Source organism: Tyto alba, unplaced genomic scaffold, assembly GCF_018691265.1.
Source record: "Tyto alba isolate M040663 unplaced genomic scaffold, T.alba_DEE_v4.0 Super-Scaffold_22, whole genome shotgun sequence".
NCBI classification, from domain to species: domain Eukaryota; kingdom Metazoa; phylum Chordata; class Aves; order Strigiformes; family Tytonidae; genus Tyto; species Tyto alba.
Genome location: NW_024881296.1, coordinates 1,090,996 through 1,107,879, shown reverse-complemented (window position 1 = coordinate 1,107,879; position 16,884 = coordinate 1,090,996). Strand labels below are relative to the sequence as shown.

The following is a 16,884-nucleotide window of genomic DNA, read 5'->3' as shown; positions in this document are numbered from 1 at the left end:
CTCCTTCTAGTTTTGATTTAGATGTGATAAACCAGCTTGGCTGGTAAACTGGGTCCGTGCAGGTAGTGGGGGAGAGGGTCAGAGGGAACCTGCCATCTCACAAGCACTGAAAGAAGGTGCCGGTCATAGGGACTGTGCTGTTTCACCCAAGCAGTTGTGGATATTTCAACAAACCAAACCCTGGCTGCTCACCAGAGACATGCGGTGGCGTGGGGCGGAGGGTTTCCGACCCTAACGTGTCCTCCCCGTTTGGGTGCATAACGTTGGGATGCATAGCAGCGATTCCTTCGTTCCTCTGCTTTTTGGGGGATCTTCGTGTCGCAAAAAGGATGGTGACAGAATGAGGCTGGGACTGTGCCGTGTAGAGAAGCATTTCCAGACGCTCCGAGACATCCTGGAAGAGACAGCACCGGGGATTGAACTGCCCTACTGACTCTTAGCTCAGAAATGATTGATGATGTGGGGCAAGTTTGGTAAAAATCCCTTTGTTTCTTCCTTCAAAATCTGCTATCTGACCAGGAGAAAAGCACATGCGGTTATGCTGGTTTTTGTTCTTGAGAAAGCCCTACAGCATTCTTTTGTTCTCAAATGAAACCTGACGTGGACGTAGTCCTGAGTGAGGAACACGCTTTGATGGGGGCAGAAATGAAGACAAACGGTGCGTCTGGAACGATGCGCCGTTGCTCTGGTGCAAAAGCCGTGGTGCCTGTGGCTAGCAAGCTCCGGAAAGTCTTACCGGGGGAAGCGAACGCTGCTGGCATCGCCTTAGCCAGGCAGGAGCTGAGGGAAGGATTTCAAACACTGCTGTGTGCAAATGCTTCCCGTACGCGGGAGAGCAGAGCCCGCCCCAGCCCCACGTGAGAGCCGCTTCACGTGGAGTGGGGACGCAGCACCCCACCCCACCCCACCCCCAGCGCAAGGGGCAGGTAGGGCCCGTGCTCCCACGGACTGGGACTGGGGGGGCTGTGCTCCTGGGGGCCTGGTTCCTGGAGGGGGGTGCTCGGGAGGCACCAAACTCCTTGGAAGTTTGCTGAGGCAGATGCTCTCCCCCCCCGCCCATGCTGGGTCCCCGGCACTGTCAGGGTTGAAGGCCCCGGCTGCAGCAGCAGGGTGCAGGGCAGAGAATGGCCGTGGAGATTAGACTTAAAGACCTGACGGGCTGTCTTCTTCGTCTGGAATTTAGCTACTTCTGAGTGTAATAACTGCATTTTCCTGCTCTAGTAGTTTAGGCGATCAGTTGTGAATAAACCCACGAGGTCAGATATGCATAAATCCAGGTGTGCTAAAGGGTTGAACCTCCAGCTTTACTGGGAAGGTTTCTTTTGGCATACAATTGCTTGAGCCTCACTCCCCTTCCCCCCACGAACACACTTTGGGACGAAAAGGGAAATTTATCGTAAGAACCTTGTTGTATTACGTTCGTATTCCCAGGCACGTAGTACTGAATCCGTCAGGAAATCGAAAGGAACGTTCAGTATGGCATCTGCAGCTTGTGCACCTATGGGCGGGTATTTGGGGACCACGCACTTCACATATGCAGGAGTGAAATTTGCTGCCAAGCGCACAAGGGCTTGGGTTTTATAGATGCTGGTCGAATTCCTGCTGGGGCTTTACCAGCGTTGCTTTGCTTAAACAAGACGGACCAGAGCACCGCGTTAAGGCAGGTGCTGCTCCCTCATCGCGCTGCCGTGGGCCACGGGTGAGACATTTATGTGGACAGATTTCCCCTTGCGACTGTTAGGGGTGAGTGAGAAAGGGGACAGAGGGGCCAATCTGTCCACACCGCGTGTGCCGTGGGAGCGGGTGGGTCGGGGAAGAACAGGTTGCGGGCTTTGCTGGCTTCATCGGTCTCTCCTCTTTCCTTTCAGATATATGTTGGGGAAAGGAGGAAAGCGGAAGTTTGATGAGCATGAAGATGGGTTGGAAGGCAAAGTGGTGTCTCCTACTGATGGTCCCTCTAAGGTGTCTTACACCTTACAGCGTCAGACTATCTTCAACATTTCCCTTATGAAACTTTATAACCACAGGCCATTAACCGAGCCGAGCTTGCAAAAGACAGTTTTAATTAACAACATGTTGAGGCGGATCCAGGAAGAACTCAAACAAGAAGGCAGCTTGAGGCCCGTGTTCGTGACCGCTTCGCAGCCCGCCGACCCTCTCAGCAACAACTTCCGCGAGGCCCAGCCGCCGTTCAGCCATCTCGCCTCCCAGCCCCTTCTCCCCGCCGACTTCGTAAGCACTACGCCCCTGGAGTCTTGCCTCACCCCGGCCTCTTTGCTCGAGGACGACACTTTTTGCACTTCCCCAACTGTCCAGCACGACGGTCCGACAAAACCACCGCCTCCCGCTCTCCACCCAGTAAAGGACAGCTTCTCCTCAGCCTTGGACGAAATTGAGGAGCTTTGTCCAGCACCTACCTCCGCAGAGGCAGTAGCAGCCGAAATGGCAGCCGGTGACTCTAAAGGCCACCCCAGCGAGTCCCACGTTCAGAAGCCCGAGGGCCTCCCGGAGAGCAGAACGGCCGAATCGAAACTCATGGACTCGCTACCTGGCAACTTTGAGATAACAACTTCGACAGGTTTCCTCACAGACTTGACCCTGGATGATATTCTGTTCGCTGACATTGATACGTCCATGTATGATTTTGACCCCTGCACATCTGCCACGGGGGCTGCCTCAAAAATGGCTCCCGTCTCAGCAGACGAGCTCCTAAAAACTCTCGCTCCGTACAGCAGTCAGCCAGTAACTCCAAATCAGCCTTTCAAAATGGACCTCACAGAACTGGATCACATCATGGAGGTGCTTGTTGGGTATTAAAATATAGAAATATAGCAAGTTTTTTTTGTTTTTTGTTTTTTTAAGTACCAGTATATACACTTGGTAGTATTTCCATAGTCCCTCCCACCCCTGATTCACAGCACTGTGCATGCGTCCTTGCTTGCCTTTTTTGAAAAGAAAAGGATCACACTAGTTTTTGCTTCAAGCAGAGTTGGAGTGCCTTCATCCATGTATGACCACTTCTAATGTATTTTTTTTAAAGTGGTTCCTCAAGGAAGACCGAATATCCCGGTATAGGAGAGAATATGTATTGTAGACAATGTTATGTTATTACAAAAAAAGAAAAAAAAAAAATTGTAAAAGCTAAGCACAAGGATTATGTTGGGGAAAGCTGTAAATTGCATGTGCATATTTGTCTATTTTTTCTATAAGTTTTATTGCAAGAGGTAAAAAATTTTATTATTTAGATAATCTCAATACCATTTTAGCCCTGTATAGGTTGACTTAGCAATTCAGCCTTTTGGAGGCATTAACCTGCTCCTCTTTAAGTGTTGCATTTACATGGCTGTTTAGAAACTGCTGCCCAAATTTATTTTATATTTTTGTACAGATTCTGCAGTTTATGATATTGTTTTTTCTAAAAACAAATGCTGTTTATACACACAAAAAAAATAGCTATTTTGATAGGATTTGCTCACATAGTTCCTGCATAATTCAGATGTACAAGAACCACTTGTACTTTTATACAGAGTTGTAATGTTTTATATGTGTATGGTGCAAAGAGAAAATTGGATCAAATAAGCCTGCAGTCGGTTTCCCTGAATGCAAACACACACAAAAAAAAAAAAAAAAAAGTGCTTTAAGAAAGGGCTGGGAGCTGCTTCTGCCGGAGTTTCACAAGTGTTTGCTCCCTGCTGTACCCACTGCGCACTACTGTGATTCCCGAAACTCAGAGCCATGTCCTTTTCCAACACGTATGTGAAGCAGTCGGCAGGAAACAGTTGTGGAACTTCCACCCCCCCGCCCCACGCAGGGGTCCCGAGCCGCCCGGCCTGACGTGGAGCGCCTTGGCACGGCGGTGGGTCAGCACTTCGCACCTGGAGCTCCGGGGAAGGGGTTGGGGGGGGCCAGGGGCCCGTTCCCCCCCCCCACCTCAGCCCCCCCCCAGGAACCCAACCTGTGGCCGCGCGGCGCGGGCGGGAGAAGCGGCGCCGGCGGCGTCCCCCCCTCGCCTCTTTTTCTTGGAGCATTTCTCCTTCCCTCGCCCCACCTCACTGCGCCAAGCGCTGGAAAAAGGGCAACTTCAGTATTAGCGCAGGGAAGCTCATCTCCTACCTGCACTGGATGGACTTGCTTTGATATCCATTGCTGTTGAAACTGGAGCCAGTCGTGCTGCGTCGCTTGGCATCTCGGGTAGGGTCGGTTTCTCGTATCGACTGCGTTACCTGCTTTACACTTTATAGACCGGGTTTTACGACGAGTATACAGACACAGCTTTCTATGCATGGTCCCGTTCCCTGTAACACCTGAGAAGTCTTCTCATCACTGCACCAATAGCATTTTTTAAGTTCGTTGTGGTGTACATTTAATTTAAAAAAAAAAAAAAAAAAAAAAAAAAAAATATGTTTGCAATGTACCATGCCTATTGCTGAAGTCGCTATGGCATTTTAGTTTTTTTTTTTCAATGGTACTTTAGCTGTTGAGCGCTGGTTACAACCTATATTGTTGACATGCCTATGGCTTCTTTAGGAATAACTTTTATATTTATTTAAGAAATCTTAACTTATGTTTTATGTCATTTGGCAATATTCAGTCAATTCTGCTCCCTTCTTGTCATGGATGAAATTGGGTCTCGTCTGCCTTTTAAGGAGGCAGCTTTTTATAAATTGGCACTTTAAACCAGGCCATATATATTTATTAGTATAGAGATAGATGTAACATAGGTATGCACACAGACACAGTATAAAAGCAAATACGTTTTGCAATGAAGGAACTCCTAATCAAAATGAAACGTGTCGTGGGCAATTACAAAAATGCGCTTCTGGCTCCTACTTCATCTGCCAGGGGCGGGGGGAGGAGGCAGGGAGCTGGCTGAGGAGGGGCGGGGAATTGCTCGCTTCTTTTTTCCAAGCCAAACTCAGTGAAGCAACGGGAGGGATGCTGATGGATTTGCAGTTGTTTCCTTACGTAGACTTTAAAAAAAAAAAAAAAAAAAAGTAACTTTATTGCTTCCACCAGAAAACCATTGACCAAGTGTGGCTTTAGGGACCATCAGAAGCGAAGGGGGGGACACGGCTCTGTCTCAGACACAGCGGTGACTGGACCTGGCTCAGCTGCAGTTCTTGGCCCTTGTAGGAAAACAACCAGCCCTGATGGATTCTGCACCTCTTGTAACTGGAGTAACTGGGAAAACGTTGGCCGTGCGAGGGCTGGGCGCCCGCGGGCAGGCGGTGACTCGGTGAGCACTTGCCTTACCCTGGTTAAAAACTCGCCTGCAGCTGCCGGAGCTGCCCGGCTTCTGGGGCTTGCTGCCGAATTTAAACACCGAGAGGCCATCGAGGCCGTTTTGGAGAGTTAAGTGGGGTCGGTTGGAAGTTTTTCTGTCCCCCCCAACAAGCGCTGAGCTCCAGCCCCACCCCTCGGGAGACGGTGTCCGTGTATCCTCGGTGCTGAAGCGCAGGTCCCAGGGGCAGAGTCCTTACGGGCATCCCCTCGGACGCAGATGCCCCCGATTTAGGGGCTGGGGGGAAGGTTGGCCAGGCGGCCGAGCAGCCGCCACGCCAGGGATGGAGAGTGACATTAATGTGCAATGAAGTGACAAGATGGGAGCAGAATAAAAGAGCTTTGGATTTGAAGTGATTTTTTTTTTTGTTTGTTTGTTTTTCATAAATTATTTATTCTTTTTTTTTTTTTTTTTTTTTTTTTGGTTTGTTTCCTTCTGTAAATATATTTATTTTATTGTGAAGCTAACAACATCTGGATTGTAACATGTACAGAATGTATGGTAGGAATGTATTCTCTTGTAGGAATGTAAATCTGTATGAAAAAGGGTATGGGAGCCAGATTCAGAGAAAATGAATTGAGTTCCAGTCAGGATATGCATGGTTCACATGACTTCCCCATCACCCCCCCGCCCCCTTTTTTTTTTTAATATGGGTCTGGTTGTTTGAAATATGCAAAAAAGGTATGGATGAGGGACAGTTTTATGTTCAAAATTAGTCCTAGTCAGGTTCCTACCCCGTCAGCTTCTTGAGACGGGCCTCCCTCGGCACTCTGCTGGAATCTGCACCAGGAGGCAGGAGGAAACACAATCGCCTCCAGCGTGCTGGCCTGGTAAATGTTTGAAAAATGTGATTTTTTTTTTTTTTTTCTTTTTTTTTTTTTTTTTTAACACGCGCAGGAAGCGCAGCTGGATTCCCTGGGGCTGGAGGGCCGAAGGAGGTTGCAGGGTGTTCCCTCCAGCCTCCCTGCCGGAAGGTACGGCCAGCCAAGAAATCACAACCGCCCGCGGCAGGAGGGGTTGGCTTCCTCGAGTTCCAACCACCCGAGTCGCTCCCTGCGACCTCCCCGGGGCCCCGCCGGAGCCCCCCCGGCACCGCACAGCAAGAGGGTGGGCAACGTCCCTCCTGGGGGGCCGGATCAAGGCAGCAGTCCGGCCCCTCCCTTGCAGCCAGCTAGAGCCGCGAGGCAGCCAAGGCGCTCGCTGCAGCGATCGCTGTAAGAATCAATTTGGACCGTGCGAAAGGCAATTTGGTTTTGCCTCAGTGCCGTGTGGCAGTAGCCTGGGATGTCTAAAACCAACGTTTTGAATCCAAAGTTTACACTTTTATCACCATTAAAATTGAATAAATCGTAACGGGTCCTGTCTGACAAACGGTTTAATTCGCTCCAGCGTATTGCGAGCTTTTCGTTCCCGTTACAGGGTTTCTTTGGGGTTTTAGTGTTTTGTTTTTCTTCCCCCGTCAGGTTTCAGTATCCTGCTTCTGTGCAAGTTGCTTTCAGTGCTTCTATTAATTAATGAGACTGAACGTTTTTAAAGAAATCAGTTCTTCAAGCACTTTTTTCTGAAAATAAGCCTAACGCGAGTTCTGGAACCTCTAAAAAACACAAATTGCAGATAAAAATCCCAACCTCGACTCCTATCTAGTTCTGAGCATAATCCATACTAGCGCCTCTAAAGGCCAAGATTCTGGAAAAGGTGTAAATAGTGTGACATGTTCAGTGCATGGTTGTTTGAACAGGGCTTGTTATATTGTCAAAAAAAAAAAAAAAAAAAAAAAGAAAAAAAAAAAAAAAAAGAAAAAAGGCTGTATTTCCCCTTCCCCTCCCACAGACCTTAGAGCTGTGCCTTTTCTATGCAATATTACAGACATATACATCTGAAACCAGATTACTGTATGCACATGTAGGTATGGGCTGTAATCTGAAAAAAAAAAAAAAACCAATTGGACAAATGTACATGGAAATGAGCAGTCTTACTTTTGTAGTTTTATATTATACAATAAACGATTAAAATAAGTTCTGGCTTCGTTCTTTCCCTCCGCCGGAGGGGCCGGTGAGGGGGAGGCAGACCCCACGGCTCGGGCAGCGCGAGGGGGGGGACAGGAGGGACCAGCCCCCCCTCACCCCAACAGAAGGAAGAGAAGCGGCACCTTGGGCGAGGCTTTTGTCCCCGGCAGCGCGAGGGGCCCTCGGCGGCCCCGTCCTCCCGCCGCCACCCCTGGGCTCCGCTGGCCCAGAGCGGAATCTCTCCGGTTTGAAGGCCTAGAATGCACTGCCCTTTAGGGCACGAAATCCCAGCGGGGAAACATCCGATACCTTAATCCACTGCTTCATTTATCAGTGCCCCCGTCCCCCCCCAGGTGACTGGTGTTTGCTTTCAGAGCCGGCCAGGAGGGAGATCTCGCCCCAGCCTTTGGCTCAAGCCTTTTGCGGCGCTAAAGCAGCGAGCACAGCCCAGGAGCGTCGTTCAGGCCGGCCCAGATGAGTCTCTCACACACACCCCCCCCCGGCCTCCTACACCCACGAGAAACGTGACTGCTCCATTTTGGATTTACAGCGAACCAAAAACCAGCTGGAAAAGCAGCAAGTCCTCAGCCGCGGCCGTGCCGGGGCTCCGCGCACCAGCTGCCGCTCGGGGCCAAACGGCTGTGGGGCCACGGGGCGCAGGAAACGCAGAGAAAGTAGAAGTGGAAGAAGTAAAGCCAGCCTGGGGACTGAATTTCTCTCTGCTCGGCAAGCTGCTCCCCCCCCCGGCTCGAAGGGCTGAAACGCAGCCCCAAGCCAGACTACAGGGTGAACGTTTTGCCCCGGCGGCTCCGCTCCCAGCCAGGCTGCGCCGGTGCTCGCCCTGCGCCGGCGGACTGCTGGCTCCCAGACAGATGTTGCCAGTGCCCCGACCCAGCGTGGGGCACTGGCAACCGGCAACATCTGTCTGGGAGCCAGCACGGAGAAGCCACCGTCACCCTCCCGAAGCTGCGCCGGTTTTGTTGCCACTTACCTTTTAAGAGCTTCCCTTCTCACTTGTGACTTGTTACCGAGAGATGCTGCCGGCCCAAAACGCCACGTACAGAGCCCTACTTATCCCATCCTTAAGCCAGTGGCTTCCCACCTGCTCCAACCTTTGAGCTTTCCAGCTCAGCGAGGGCAAAGCGTTGCTCCCGGCTTTTAAAGCGGGGTACCTGCGCCAGGAGCCGGCAGGCTGCACCTCCCTCTAGTCTCTGCCCCAACCGGAGGGCTCCCGGGCAGCAAACCCGGCGTCTCTCCGCAAGCAGCCCCTGCTCTGAGCTCGCCCGCGCGGTGGGCAGCAGAAAGCAGGTTTGGGGTTCAGCACAGGTCTGAGGGAGCTCACACCCACACCCCACCAGAGGACTGAAGGCGCTTCCCTTGTTTCTTGGGGTGACAAGGATCTGGGGTGCCCTCGGGGCTGAAGGACAGTCCCTCCCTCTCCGAGGCGCGTCTGCCAACGTGCCCCAGGAGGGGGGTTTTCCAGGCAGAGGAGCCACAACAGTGCTGAGCAGCGGCTCTTTGCTGGCAGCGACAGCCCAGAGCTGGCCCAGCTCCGCTGCTGCTCCGTATCGCCGTGAGCCAGTGCAGCAACTCCAGAGCTGACAACAGCCACCAAATTCTTCTCTGGGCCCAAACCGTTGGGGTGCTGCAGCCAGGTAGTTACCAGATGTCACGAACCTTGCTCAGGCCTATGCCATGCGGGCAGAAACACACCCAAATGCAGCACCGAGGCGAGGAGGGGGGGGACGACAGCAAAAGGCACCCTTGTCCCAGCGCGCTCCTGGTGCCCTCGCCCGGGAGGGACAACGCTCCCTGCCTCCGACCCAGGCCTGGAGGGACGTGGGTTCCTCCCCTGGTTGGCAGGAGGAGCGAGCCCCGTGCCCAGCCCTGCCTCTGCAGCACACCCTGGACCACACGCATCCTGTGCTCACCAGAGAAACCACAGCGGGGAAAAGCCTTTGGGGGAAAAGAAAAAAAAAAAAAAAAAAACCAACACAAAAACCAAACCACCTTCCAGCCACAGGCAACGCTTCGTAGAGCTGCTGGGAAGCAGAGCTATCTGATCAGCTGAGGCAGGCCTGGAGGGATGCTGGCTCCACAGCGGAGCTGCTCAAGGAGCCGTTTCTCCCTGGTCCCTCCCACCCCTTTCCACTTCACCCCTTTCCTCTGGGCTCCTTTCACCTCCTCTCCCCACTGAGCCCATGGCCCCACTTGCCCCCACTGCTGGTGGTTGTGGGCTCCTATTTCCCCCGCCTGGTCCTCGCGTGCATCATCTGCCTCCTCTCCAGGCAGCTCCCTCCTTCCACAGCTCCTCTCCCTTTTGAAGAAACTGCCTTAGCAACTGGCAGCAGGCCAACAAGATCATGAGTTTTTCCTCCCACTCTCGCTTCTCCTGCAAATAACGAGATGGCCAGGGAGGGGGAAGGAGCCATAAGACCTCGTGTGCTGTGGCCGTGGGCGCCCTGTGCATGGCAGCGGGCTGGGCACACCTACTGACTTCCAAAACTCGTCCTCTGGGACTGATGCTCCAGGTAGGCCAGGTGCTCCAGGGTCACGGGCAGGGAAGTTTCTTTCCAATCCTCCTTGCCTCGCCCTTTTCCAACCAACGCATCCCCGAAAGCCAGCCGATTCCTCCCCAGACACCTCCAGGCCTAGAGCATCTGCCAGGGGCAGGTCCATGACAGGGCACAGAAGGAACACGTTTCAAATTGCCCATTTCTGCAAGGATTTCCTTCCATTCTTCTGGCCCTGCCTTACCCACCTCATGCTACTCTCCCTGGACTATTTCCTCTCCTTTTCCCCCTATTCACTGGGCTTCCTCCCCCTCCCCCTGTCCCTCCCCTTGCTTTCTCTCCCTTGCACAGTTTGGCCTACAGCCTTCGTTACTTGCTGCCTTCACGTCTCCCTTCCTGGTGCGAGCAGCGATGACATGGATTTTGTGCTTGTGCCAAGCTCTGCATTTATTAGGGGGTAAAAAAAAAAACAAACAAAAAAAAACCCCCATGAAACCCTGGAAGTTTGCTGGAAGACAAAACTCTGGCAGGGGAACATCAGTCTTGCTTTCTCTGCACGCTGCCTTACAGCTCGCACGGGGAAGGGATTATTTGGGCTGCTCCAGAGTTGACTGTATTGCTCGCAATCCTGGCCTGCTCCTGCCTGCTGGGGGGGGGGGGGGGGGGAGGAGCTGAAACCCCCTTTTCTGGGCTCTTAATGTCATCACCTACCACTGCCTTGTTCCTGCCCCAGGCCTGCCAGGGGTTAAAGTCATCGCCGCCCAGGTGGCACCTTACTGCAATCAAAGATTTCCTCCTAAATCCTTCCGCATTGTCACTCTAAGTGTTCTGCATCTCTTCCCCTGCTCTGCCCTGGTTTGGTGGGAAAGCTTGAAGCAGATCTGCCTAATATAACCTTAAATTAAGGGGGGGGTGTGGTGTTGTTGGAAATAAAAATTGCAGGAGACCTCGCTAGGAAAAATCCAGAGGGGAACTTCAGCATTAGGGGCCATGAACCCAGGGGCCCTGGATGAGGGGGGGTTTGAGTCCTGACTGTTTTAGTAGACAGCAGCATTTTCAAGTGAGGCCAGGCAGCTGGCTCAGAACACGAACGCAAGGGGCTATCGATTTCAAGACGGCCATTTTTAATCACCACCCTCTGCCTCTCGCATCTCTCGCCTCCAGCAAACGTAAAGAAGCTGCTTCTGCCGTCCTGAATGGGACTGAGGGTCACTTCAGCCACCGCCGGCTGCCCCCAGCTAGAGAAGACAGACAAGTTAATGCTCTAATTTCAGGGCTGAGGAGCAGCTCTTCTCAAGTTGGAGAACATCTGTCCTGTACAGAACTCAGTTTTTACGACGGGAGGTCACCCGGTGTGGGGGCACCGGAAGATCTCACTTCCCTCCAGGCATGGACCTCCGGCTAGGGCTGCAAGGACCCAGCTCTAGGCTATACCAGGGTTTGAGGAAGGTCTGGGGAGCTGAGCTGCCAGACCTTGGCCTTCACTGGGTGAAAGCAAGGGCGGGGTCCGGCCCCAGATCATATCCCCTGGAAGGAAACGTGGACGGATGGAAGCGGCAGCAATACCCCAAAACCACGCGGGAGCTGGCCGGTGCAGCCCAGAGACAACCCAGCTCCAGCAGCAAGACTTGATCCCAGCCGCGGAGCTTTCATCCAAGGAGAGGCTTGGGGGTCAGGACCAGGAGCAGCTCAACTCCAGGATCTCAAAATCCTCTGGGGCTTTACCTGTGGACCCTCGGGGCCTCCAGGAGCAGCAGCTGCTCTGTCTCCTGCCCTCCGACGCTGTCGAGCCTGGGGGGGGGAAAGCAAAGCCCAGGGTACACCCTCAGCACGGACCCGAGCTGGCCGTGCTCCAGCGGCGTCACGGGCACAGTTCCTCAGACCAGTTCTTCCCGCTGGCGAACCTCACGAGCACACTGACTCACAGCTGCCTTAGCCGGGGACGGGAAACTGGATTTTGCTGCTCGGGGAGGCAAGTTGCTTCCACCTTGCAAAGGCAAAGGGCTCAGGGAAGCAGGAGGGCAGGGGAGCCGGGCAAGAGCTGAGCTCGCCGGATGCTCTTTTGGACATCTCGGATGCCGGTGACGGCTCTGGCAGAAGCGATGCTGGCAGCGAGGCCACCCCTGTTCAGATGATCCCCCACTACCACTTGGCAACAGCCTCAATCACAGAGAGCAGAAGCAGCTCCAAGCAGAGTCCAAAACGCCACCTCCATCCCTCCAGCGCTACAGATGACTCCCAAAACACTGAGCGGCCTCACCAGTCTCACTGGTTATTGCTACAAACCGAATTCTGGATGGTCAAATTTGTCCAATCTAAGTGAATAACCCTAATGCAACCGAAAAAAAAATTAATAAAAAAGAAAAAAAATCACCTAATCACCTCCGCCACTCAACACTCAAACTGGGTTATTGAAAAGCCTTGGCTTAACGGGCCAGGGATCACCAGGACACCCAGAATTACGTGCACAAGGAGTATGATTCCGATTTGTACGTGACGGTGCAGCGGCTGGTGCACGGTGGGGGCTCCCGGGGCACAGGATGACAGCTAGCACGTCTCTAAAAATTGCAAACTGCTGACAGATGCCGCGGGAACAAAGCGAGGGCCGAAACGTGTCCAGTGAATCATCCGCTACGAATTGGTTCAACCAGTTTGAAGTCCCACACCCGAAAGCAGAGACACCCCAGGACTGCGTAAGCCCAGGCAAAGGGGTGGGGGAGAAAGGGAGAGAAACGTGCTGGGCAGGAGGGACGGCTCTCTGATGTGGCCCTGGGGATGAGCTCGGAAAGGCGGCGAGTCCCAGCTTGCTCCCTCCTGCCAGAAACTCTTATTCCTGCCTCCCCTCCCACGGCCCACGCTCCTGCCGCGACCTTCCTCCCGCCGGGCGGCCGCTCCCTCCGGGCAGGAGCTGGCACCCAACACAGGAGCCTAAAAATCTGCTCCCCGTGGGGAGGGGAGGTGCAGGGCATGAAGCGAAGGAGACCGGGGAAGGCAAAGGGCTCCAAGGGACTTGCTGAACCGAGGCGTCCTCGGAAGGGATGGGAGAAAAAACTGACCTCGCCACGGTCCACGGGCTGCTCCGGGAGGCGGGTAGCGAATCCGCTTGGCTCCCACTAACTTCATTTCCCACCTCGACCTGAGCCAAGGTCAGTGCTCTCCGAAGGTGAGGATTAAAAAAAAAAAACAAAAAAAAAAACAGAAATAAATCCAGAAGTAAAGAATACTGCTCTCCGGTTAATCCCAGCCTAGCCGATGCCTTCCCGGCCCTGCTCACCACGACCAGGGCGGGCGCGGCGGCCCCAGCCCGCCCGGGCAAACCCGGCTTTGTGCCGAAACACACCCCGGCTGGCTGGCAGGCCCCCAGTGGGACAGCGGCACCGCGAAAAAACTGGAGCCTCAGGAGCATTTAACACACGGAGCCTGTTTTCTTGTGCTGTTCTAAATGCTAAAGGCCTTCAACCGGGAGGCATCGATATTTTAAACTTGGATTAAGATTTAAGATGAACAGCAGGAACAAACCTGCAAGTTCCTTCTCTCCAGCAGACTTTCAATCCGTACCAGGCAAGCAGCATCAACAATTTCTGGTTACAGTCTCTGTTCTACAGGAGTTAATCTAAACTTTTTTCCATCGGCTTCAGTAAAACAGGTAATTTGGTCCTGTTGCTCCAGAACGCCCTGTGCCATCCGCAGATAACTCTTTAGAGAAGGAAAACATGCCCTGCCAAAAAGGGTAAGAACAACCCGTTTTAAATAAATAGCTTCATGTTATATATCACCCAGAGGAACCACCGGGAAAGCACTCTTTAAATGTGTTTCTTGGCTGTGGCTAAGCCTGAAATTAGGGCCTTTATCTTTTCTTGATTATTCGCGCTCATCTTTTTGACGAAGGACAGCTATCCCTGAAGCTGAAGCTCAACTCTGCTGCTTTAAAACAGCTCCTGGTGTGACGCCTTCTCCTAACACAGCCAAGCCTCCAGAGAGGTTAACGTGCGCCTTCCGCATAAAACAGGTCCTGCAACTGTCCATCAGCCAGCAAAGTTAATACTTGTCCCGCAAAGAGAATAAAGTTAGAAACCTCTTTCGTAAAACACCGCCTCCTTGTTAACCCAAGAGAGAAACACCAGGCACTTACTGTTGGTTCACTATCTCACGCAACCCTGCGAAGCATAATAATTTACCAAAATATAAATGGAGGGCTTCGCAGCAGCTGCACTACATAAACAGTCACCGGGGTGCTCTGAAGTTTCTATCAGTATATGGTATATAAAGCTGGGTGAATAACTGATTTTTCGGTTCGCTGGCAATCCTGAAAAAAAGTTTTTAAAAAATCATTCATTTGGGGTCGACCGAAACAAACATTTGGCTTTGACTCTTCAGCCCTTTACAAAAGTTAGCGCCGAAGATCATTCAAAATGAAAAGTTGCTTCGAAGAGGAAAATCTCAAAGCCTTTCACTTGGAAAATGCTGAAACAGAGTAGGTTTTTTTTTCTTTTCTCCCCAGAAAGAGAAGTTTGGCAAATCAAAACAACTCGTAAAATGTTTTCATTTTGCCAAAATTTGCTTTTTTTGCTCAAGATTTTACCCAGCTCCAGCACTACCAATTTACACCTATAATAGCTTAAACAGAGACATTAGTAATCCTGATGAAATACAGGCTTTTTTTTTTTAAAAAAAAAAAAAAGTCTCAGCCACGGCACAAATGTCCTGAAACTGAAACCCAGAAGAAGAAAGTAAGCTAAAAACCACTACTACAGTTTTCTTGGCTCAACAGGAGAATCTTATTAAGTCTCTGAATTGTATAGCCACAGATTTGGGACACTGTAAAAATTAAATTAGTCTTACTTCTTATTAGCAAGGCAAGAAAGGAATCAGGAGATTATGATACAGCAACTGCTATTGTGAGCCAATTTTTCAGCGTGTTTCTGCTTTTCTCCCGTAAACCAACAATTAGCGGGCACTCTAGCTGCTCTCCTAAAGGCGGTGTTATTTTTAATCCCAGGATGCAGGTTTCTGACTTTCCACTCAGACTAATGCAATTCAAGGATTTAATGCCATGCCACAGCGAGAGTCTCATTTCGCTTCCCAATTTGTTTCACGTGAAGCCTCTTCTTATTTGTGCTCTGTAGTTGCATCTGCCCGCGCAGCAGGCAAACGTAAGACCCGGGGCAGCCAGGAGTTAAACCTGTTTTGCCTTTTGCTGGGAGTTTAATACTTGAATTTAATGGGCTCTGATGTTTTGGGGGGCGCAGGCTGGTCAGCTCGGACAGAGACAGTGCCCTACATGTGGGCCCAGAGAAACAGATGGAATTTATCCAGATTTATCCACCTTTTCATTCAGAATACGACTGCGCCACGTGCCAGGGAAGAAGTGGGAGTGAGGTGACGTCTTAGTTCTAACTGCTGTATTTTTAAATTAAGCCAGGCTTTAGCACGGCTTGCCTTTGTAATTCACAGCTTCTAGACGTGCTGCCACGGAGCGGTAGAAAGCAAAAAGCAGATATTCCAAATGTCACACCCAAGCCTGGTTTTAAATCAGCAGAAAACAAAATAAAAGTGGTTTTCCTATTCCATAAACACAGAAGGATGGGCAGTAACAGTTTACTGGAATTGTTTTCACAGCTCACAACTGAAAGCGGTTTTGAACCCAGAGAAATCCTTGGAAGAAAAAAAAAAAAAAAAACAAAAAAAAACAAAACCAAAAAAAAACCCAAACCCACAAAGCAGAACTCAGACTATCTCAAATCATAACTACACTGTGAAATCGTAGCCTTCCCAAGGGCAAACTCCAAAGCAATATTTAATGAGCCAACACTGCCATTTATCATCAGTTCATTTGAATACCGGAGTCCCCACATAACACTGCAGGCAGGTTGGATTTTTTTTTTTTTTTTTTTTTAAAAAATAGCACCTTTAACCCCCGAGCAGCCAGCTATCCACCTACGCACCTCTGCTCTGTTAGGCAACGGTGCTTCCAGCGGGCGAGGTGCGAGGGGCTGTCCCGCTTGCCCGTCCTCAGCTCTCCCGGGAAACAACGCTCACACCAGGGAGAAACCAGCCACCTCCAACCCAACGAGCTGGAAATCCCTCCGAAGGGGGATGCTGCTTCCACTCAGCGTGGAAGCCCGGGGAGCTCTAGCACCAGATAGCTCCAGCTACCCCTTCTGTCCTTCAGCCAAACCCAACGGGATCTTATTCCCTCCCCTCTCCAGCTTACACCACCCCACGTAACGCCCAGGTTTTACACAGCGCCTTGCAAGCCTGAGTGAAATGAAAGACTGAGAAAGCTTGGTTCTGCGCAGCAGGGTATGGAGAGCTGGGGTTCCTGCACACCAGGAGCTCTGCAGCCCTTGGCCACGTCCCAGGAGGGAAGACGAGCCGCGGGAGCTCCTGGCACACGCACCCCGGCCCTTTCGGACAGGCTCGCCCTCACTCCTGGTTTCACACCTCCGATCCTAAAGCTGCTGCTGCGTGCTGCGCCAGAGGAACAAAGACATCCCCTTGCTCTAAACGCGCCCTCGCCGCCTCTGGGAGCTGAGGCTTCCCCCCTCAGGGGTCTCTGAGCCCAGGGTGAGCACACGCAGCGTCCCAGGATCAGTCAGAGCCCAGAGACTCCCTTATTTCTCGCAGAACCGCTGGCCTTGAGAGCACCGGCTGCTCAACGCCAGCAGGTGAAACCTACAGGAGACGCGACGCGGTGCCACTGGTTTTCCTTTCAGCAGAAGGCCAAGGGCTGAGGTCCCGTAAGCACCCCGAACACCAAAACCGAGCATCTCCCACCCGCTGCGAAGCCCTGGGCAGCGCACACACGAGACGCCTCTGTACAGGATCCTGGCCCCAACCTGGATAGCACCCAGCACCTCACGGAATGATCCCAGCACCTGCACCCAATGTCACCCAGCTCTGTGTCAGTCGCTCTGCGTGTGTGTAGAACCGTATGTAACTATATATGATCGTTACATTCAATCAGCTCCAAACAGCAAACTCTAGGCAGGGAAAAAGATCTGGGCAGCATAAATTATACAAACAGAAGGAAAGGCAAAATCCCCATTTAAAGACTTGAGTTGAAGTGTTTTGCTTAGAGAAG

The 16,884-nt window shown here is 51.9% G+C and overlaps 1 protein-coding gene across 4 annotated transcripts in view; it reads left to right on the top strand.

The window, feature by feature from the left end:
• The window catches only part of SERTAD2 (SERTA domain containing 2), an 85,354-nt gene extending 78,058 nt beyond the window's left edge, over window positions 1-7,296 (top strand). For all 4 annotated transcript variants that reach the window (XM_033006569.2, XM_033006567.2, XM_042795796.1 and 1 more), the window contains one exon: window positions 1,869-7,296. In XM_033006569.2, coding sequence (XP_032862460.1) covers window positions 1,873-2,817 — 945 coding nt within the window. In that variant the 5' untranslated portion in view covers window positions 1,869-1,872 and the 3' untranslated portion in view covers window positions 2,818-7,296. The remainder of the gene's footprint in view (window positions 1-1,868) is intronic.
• Window positions 7,297-16,884: the final 9,588 nt, after the last annotated feature.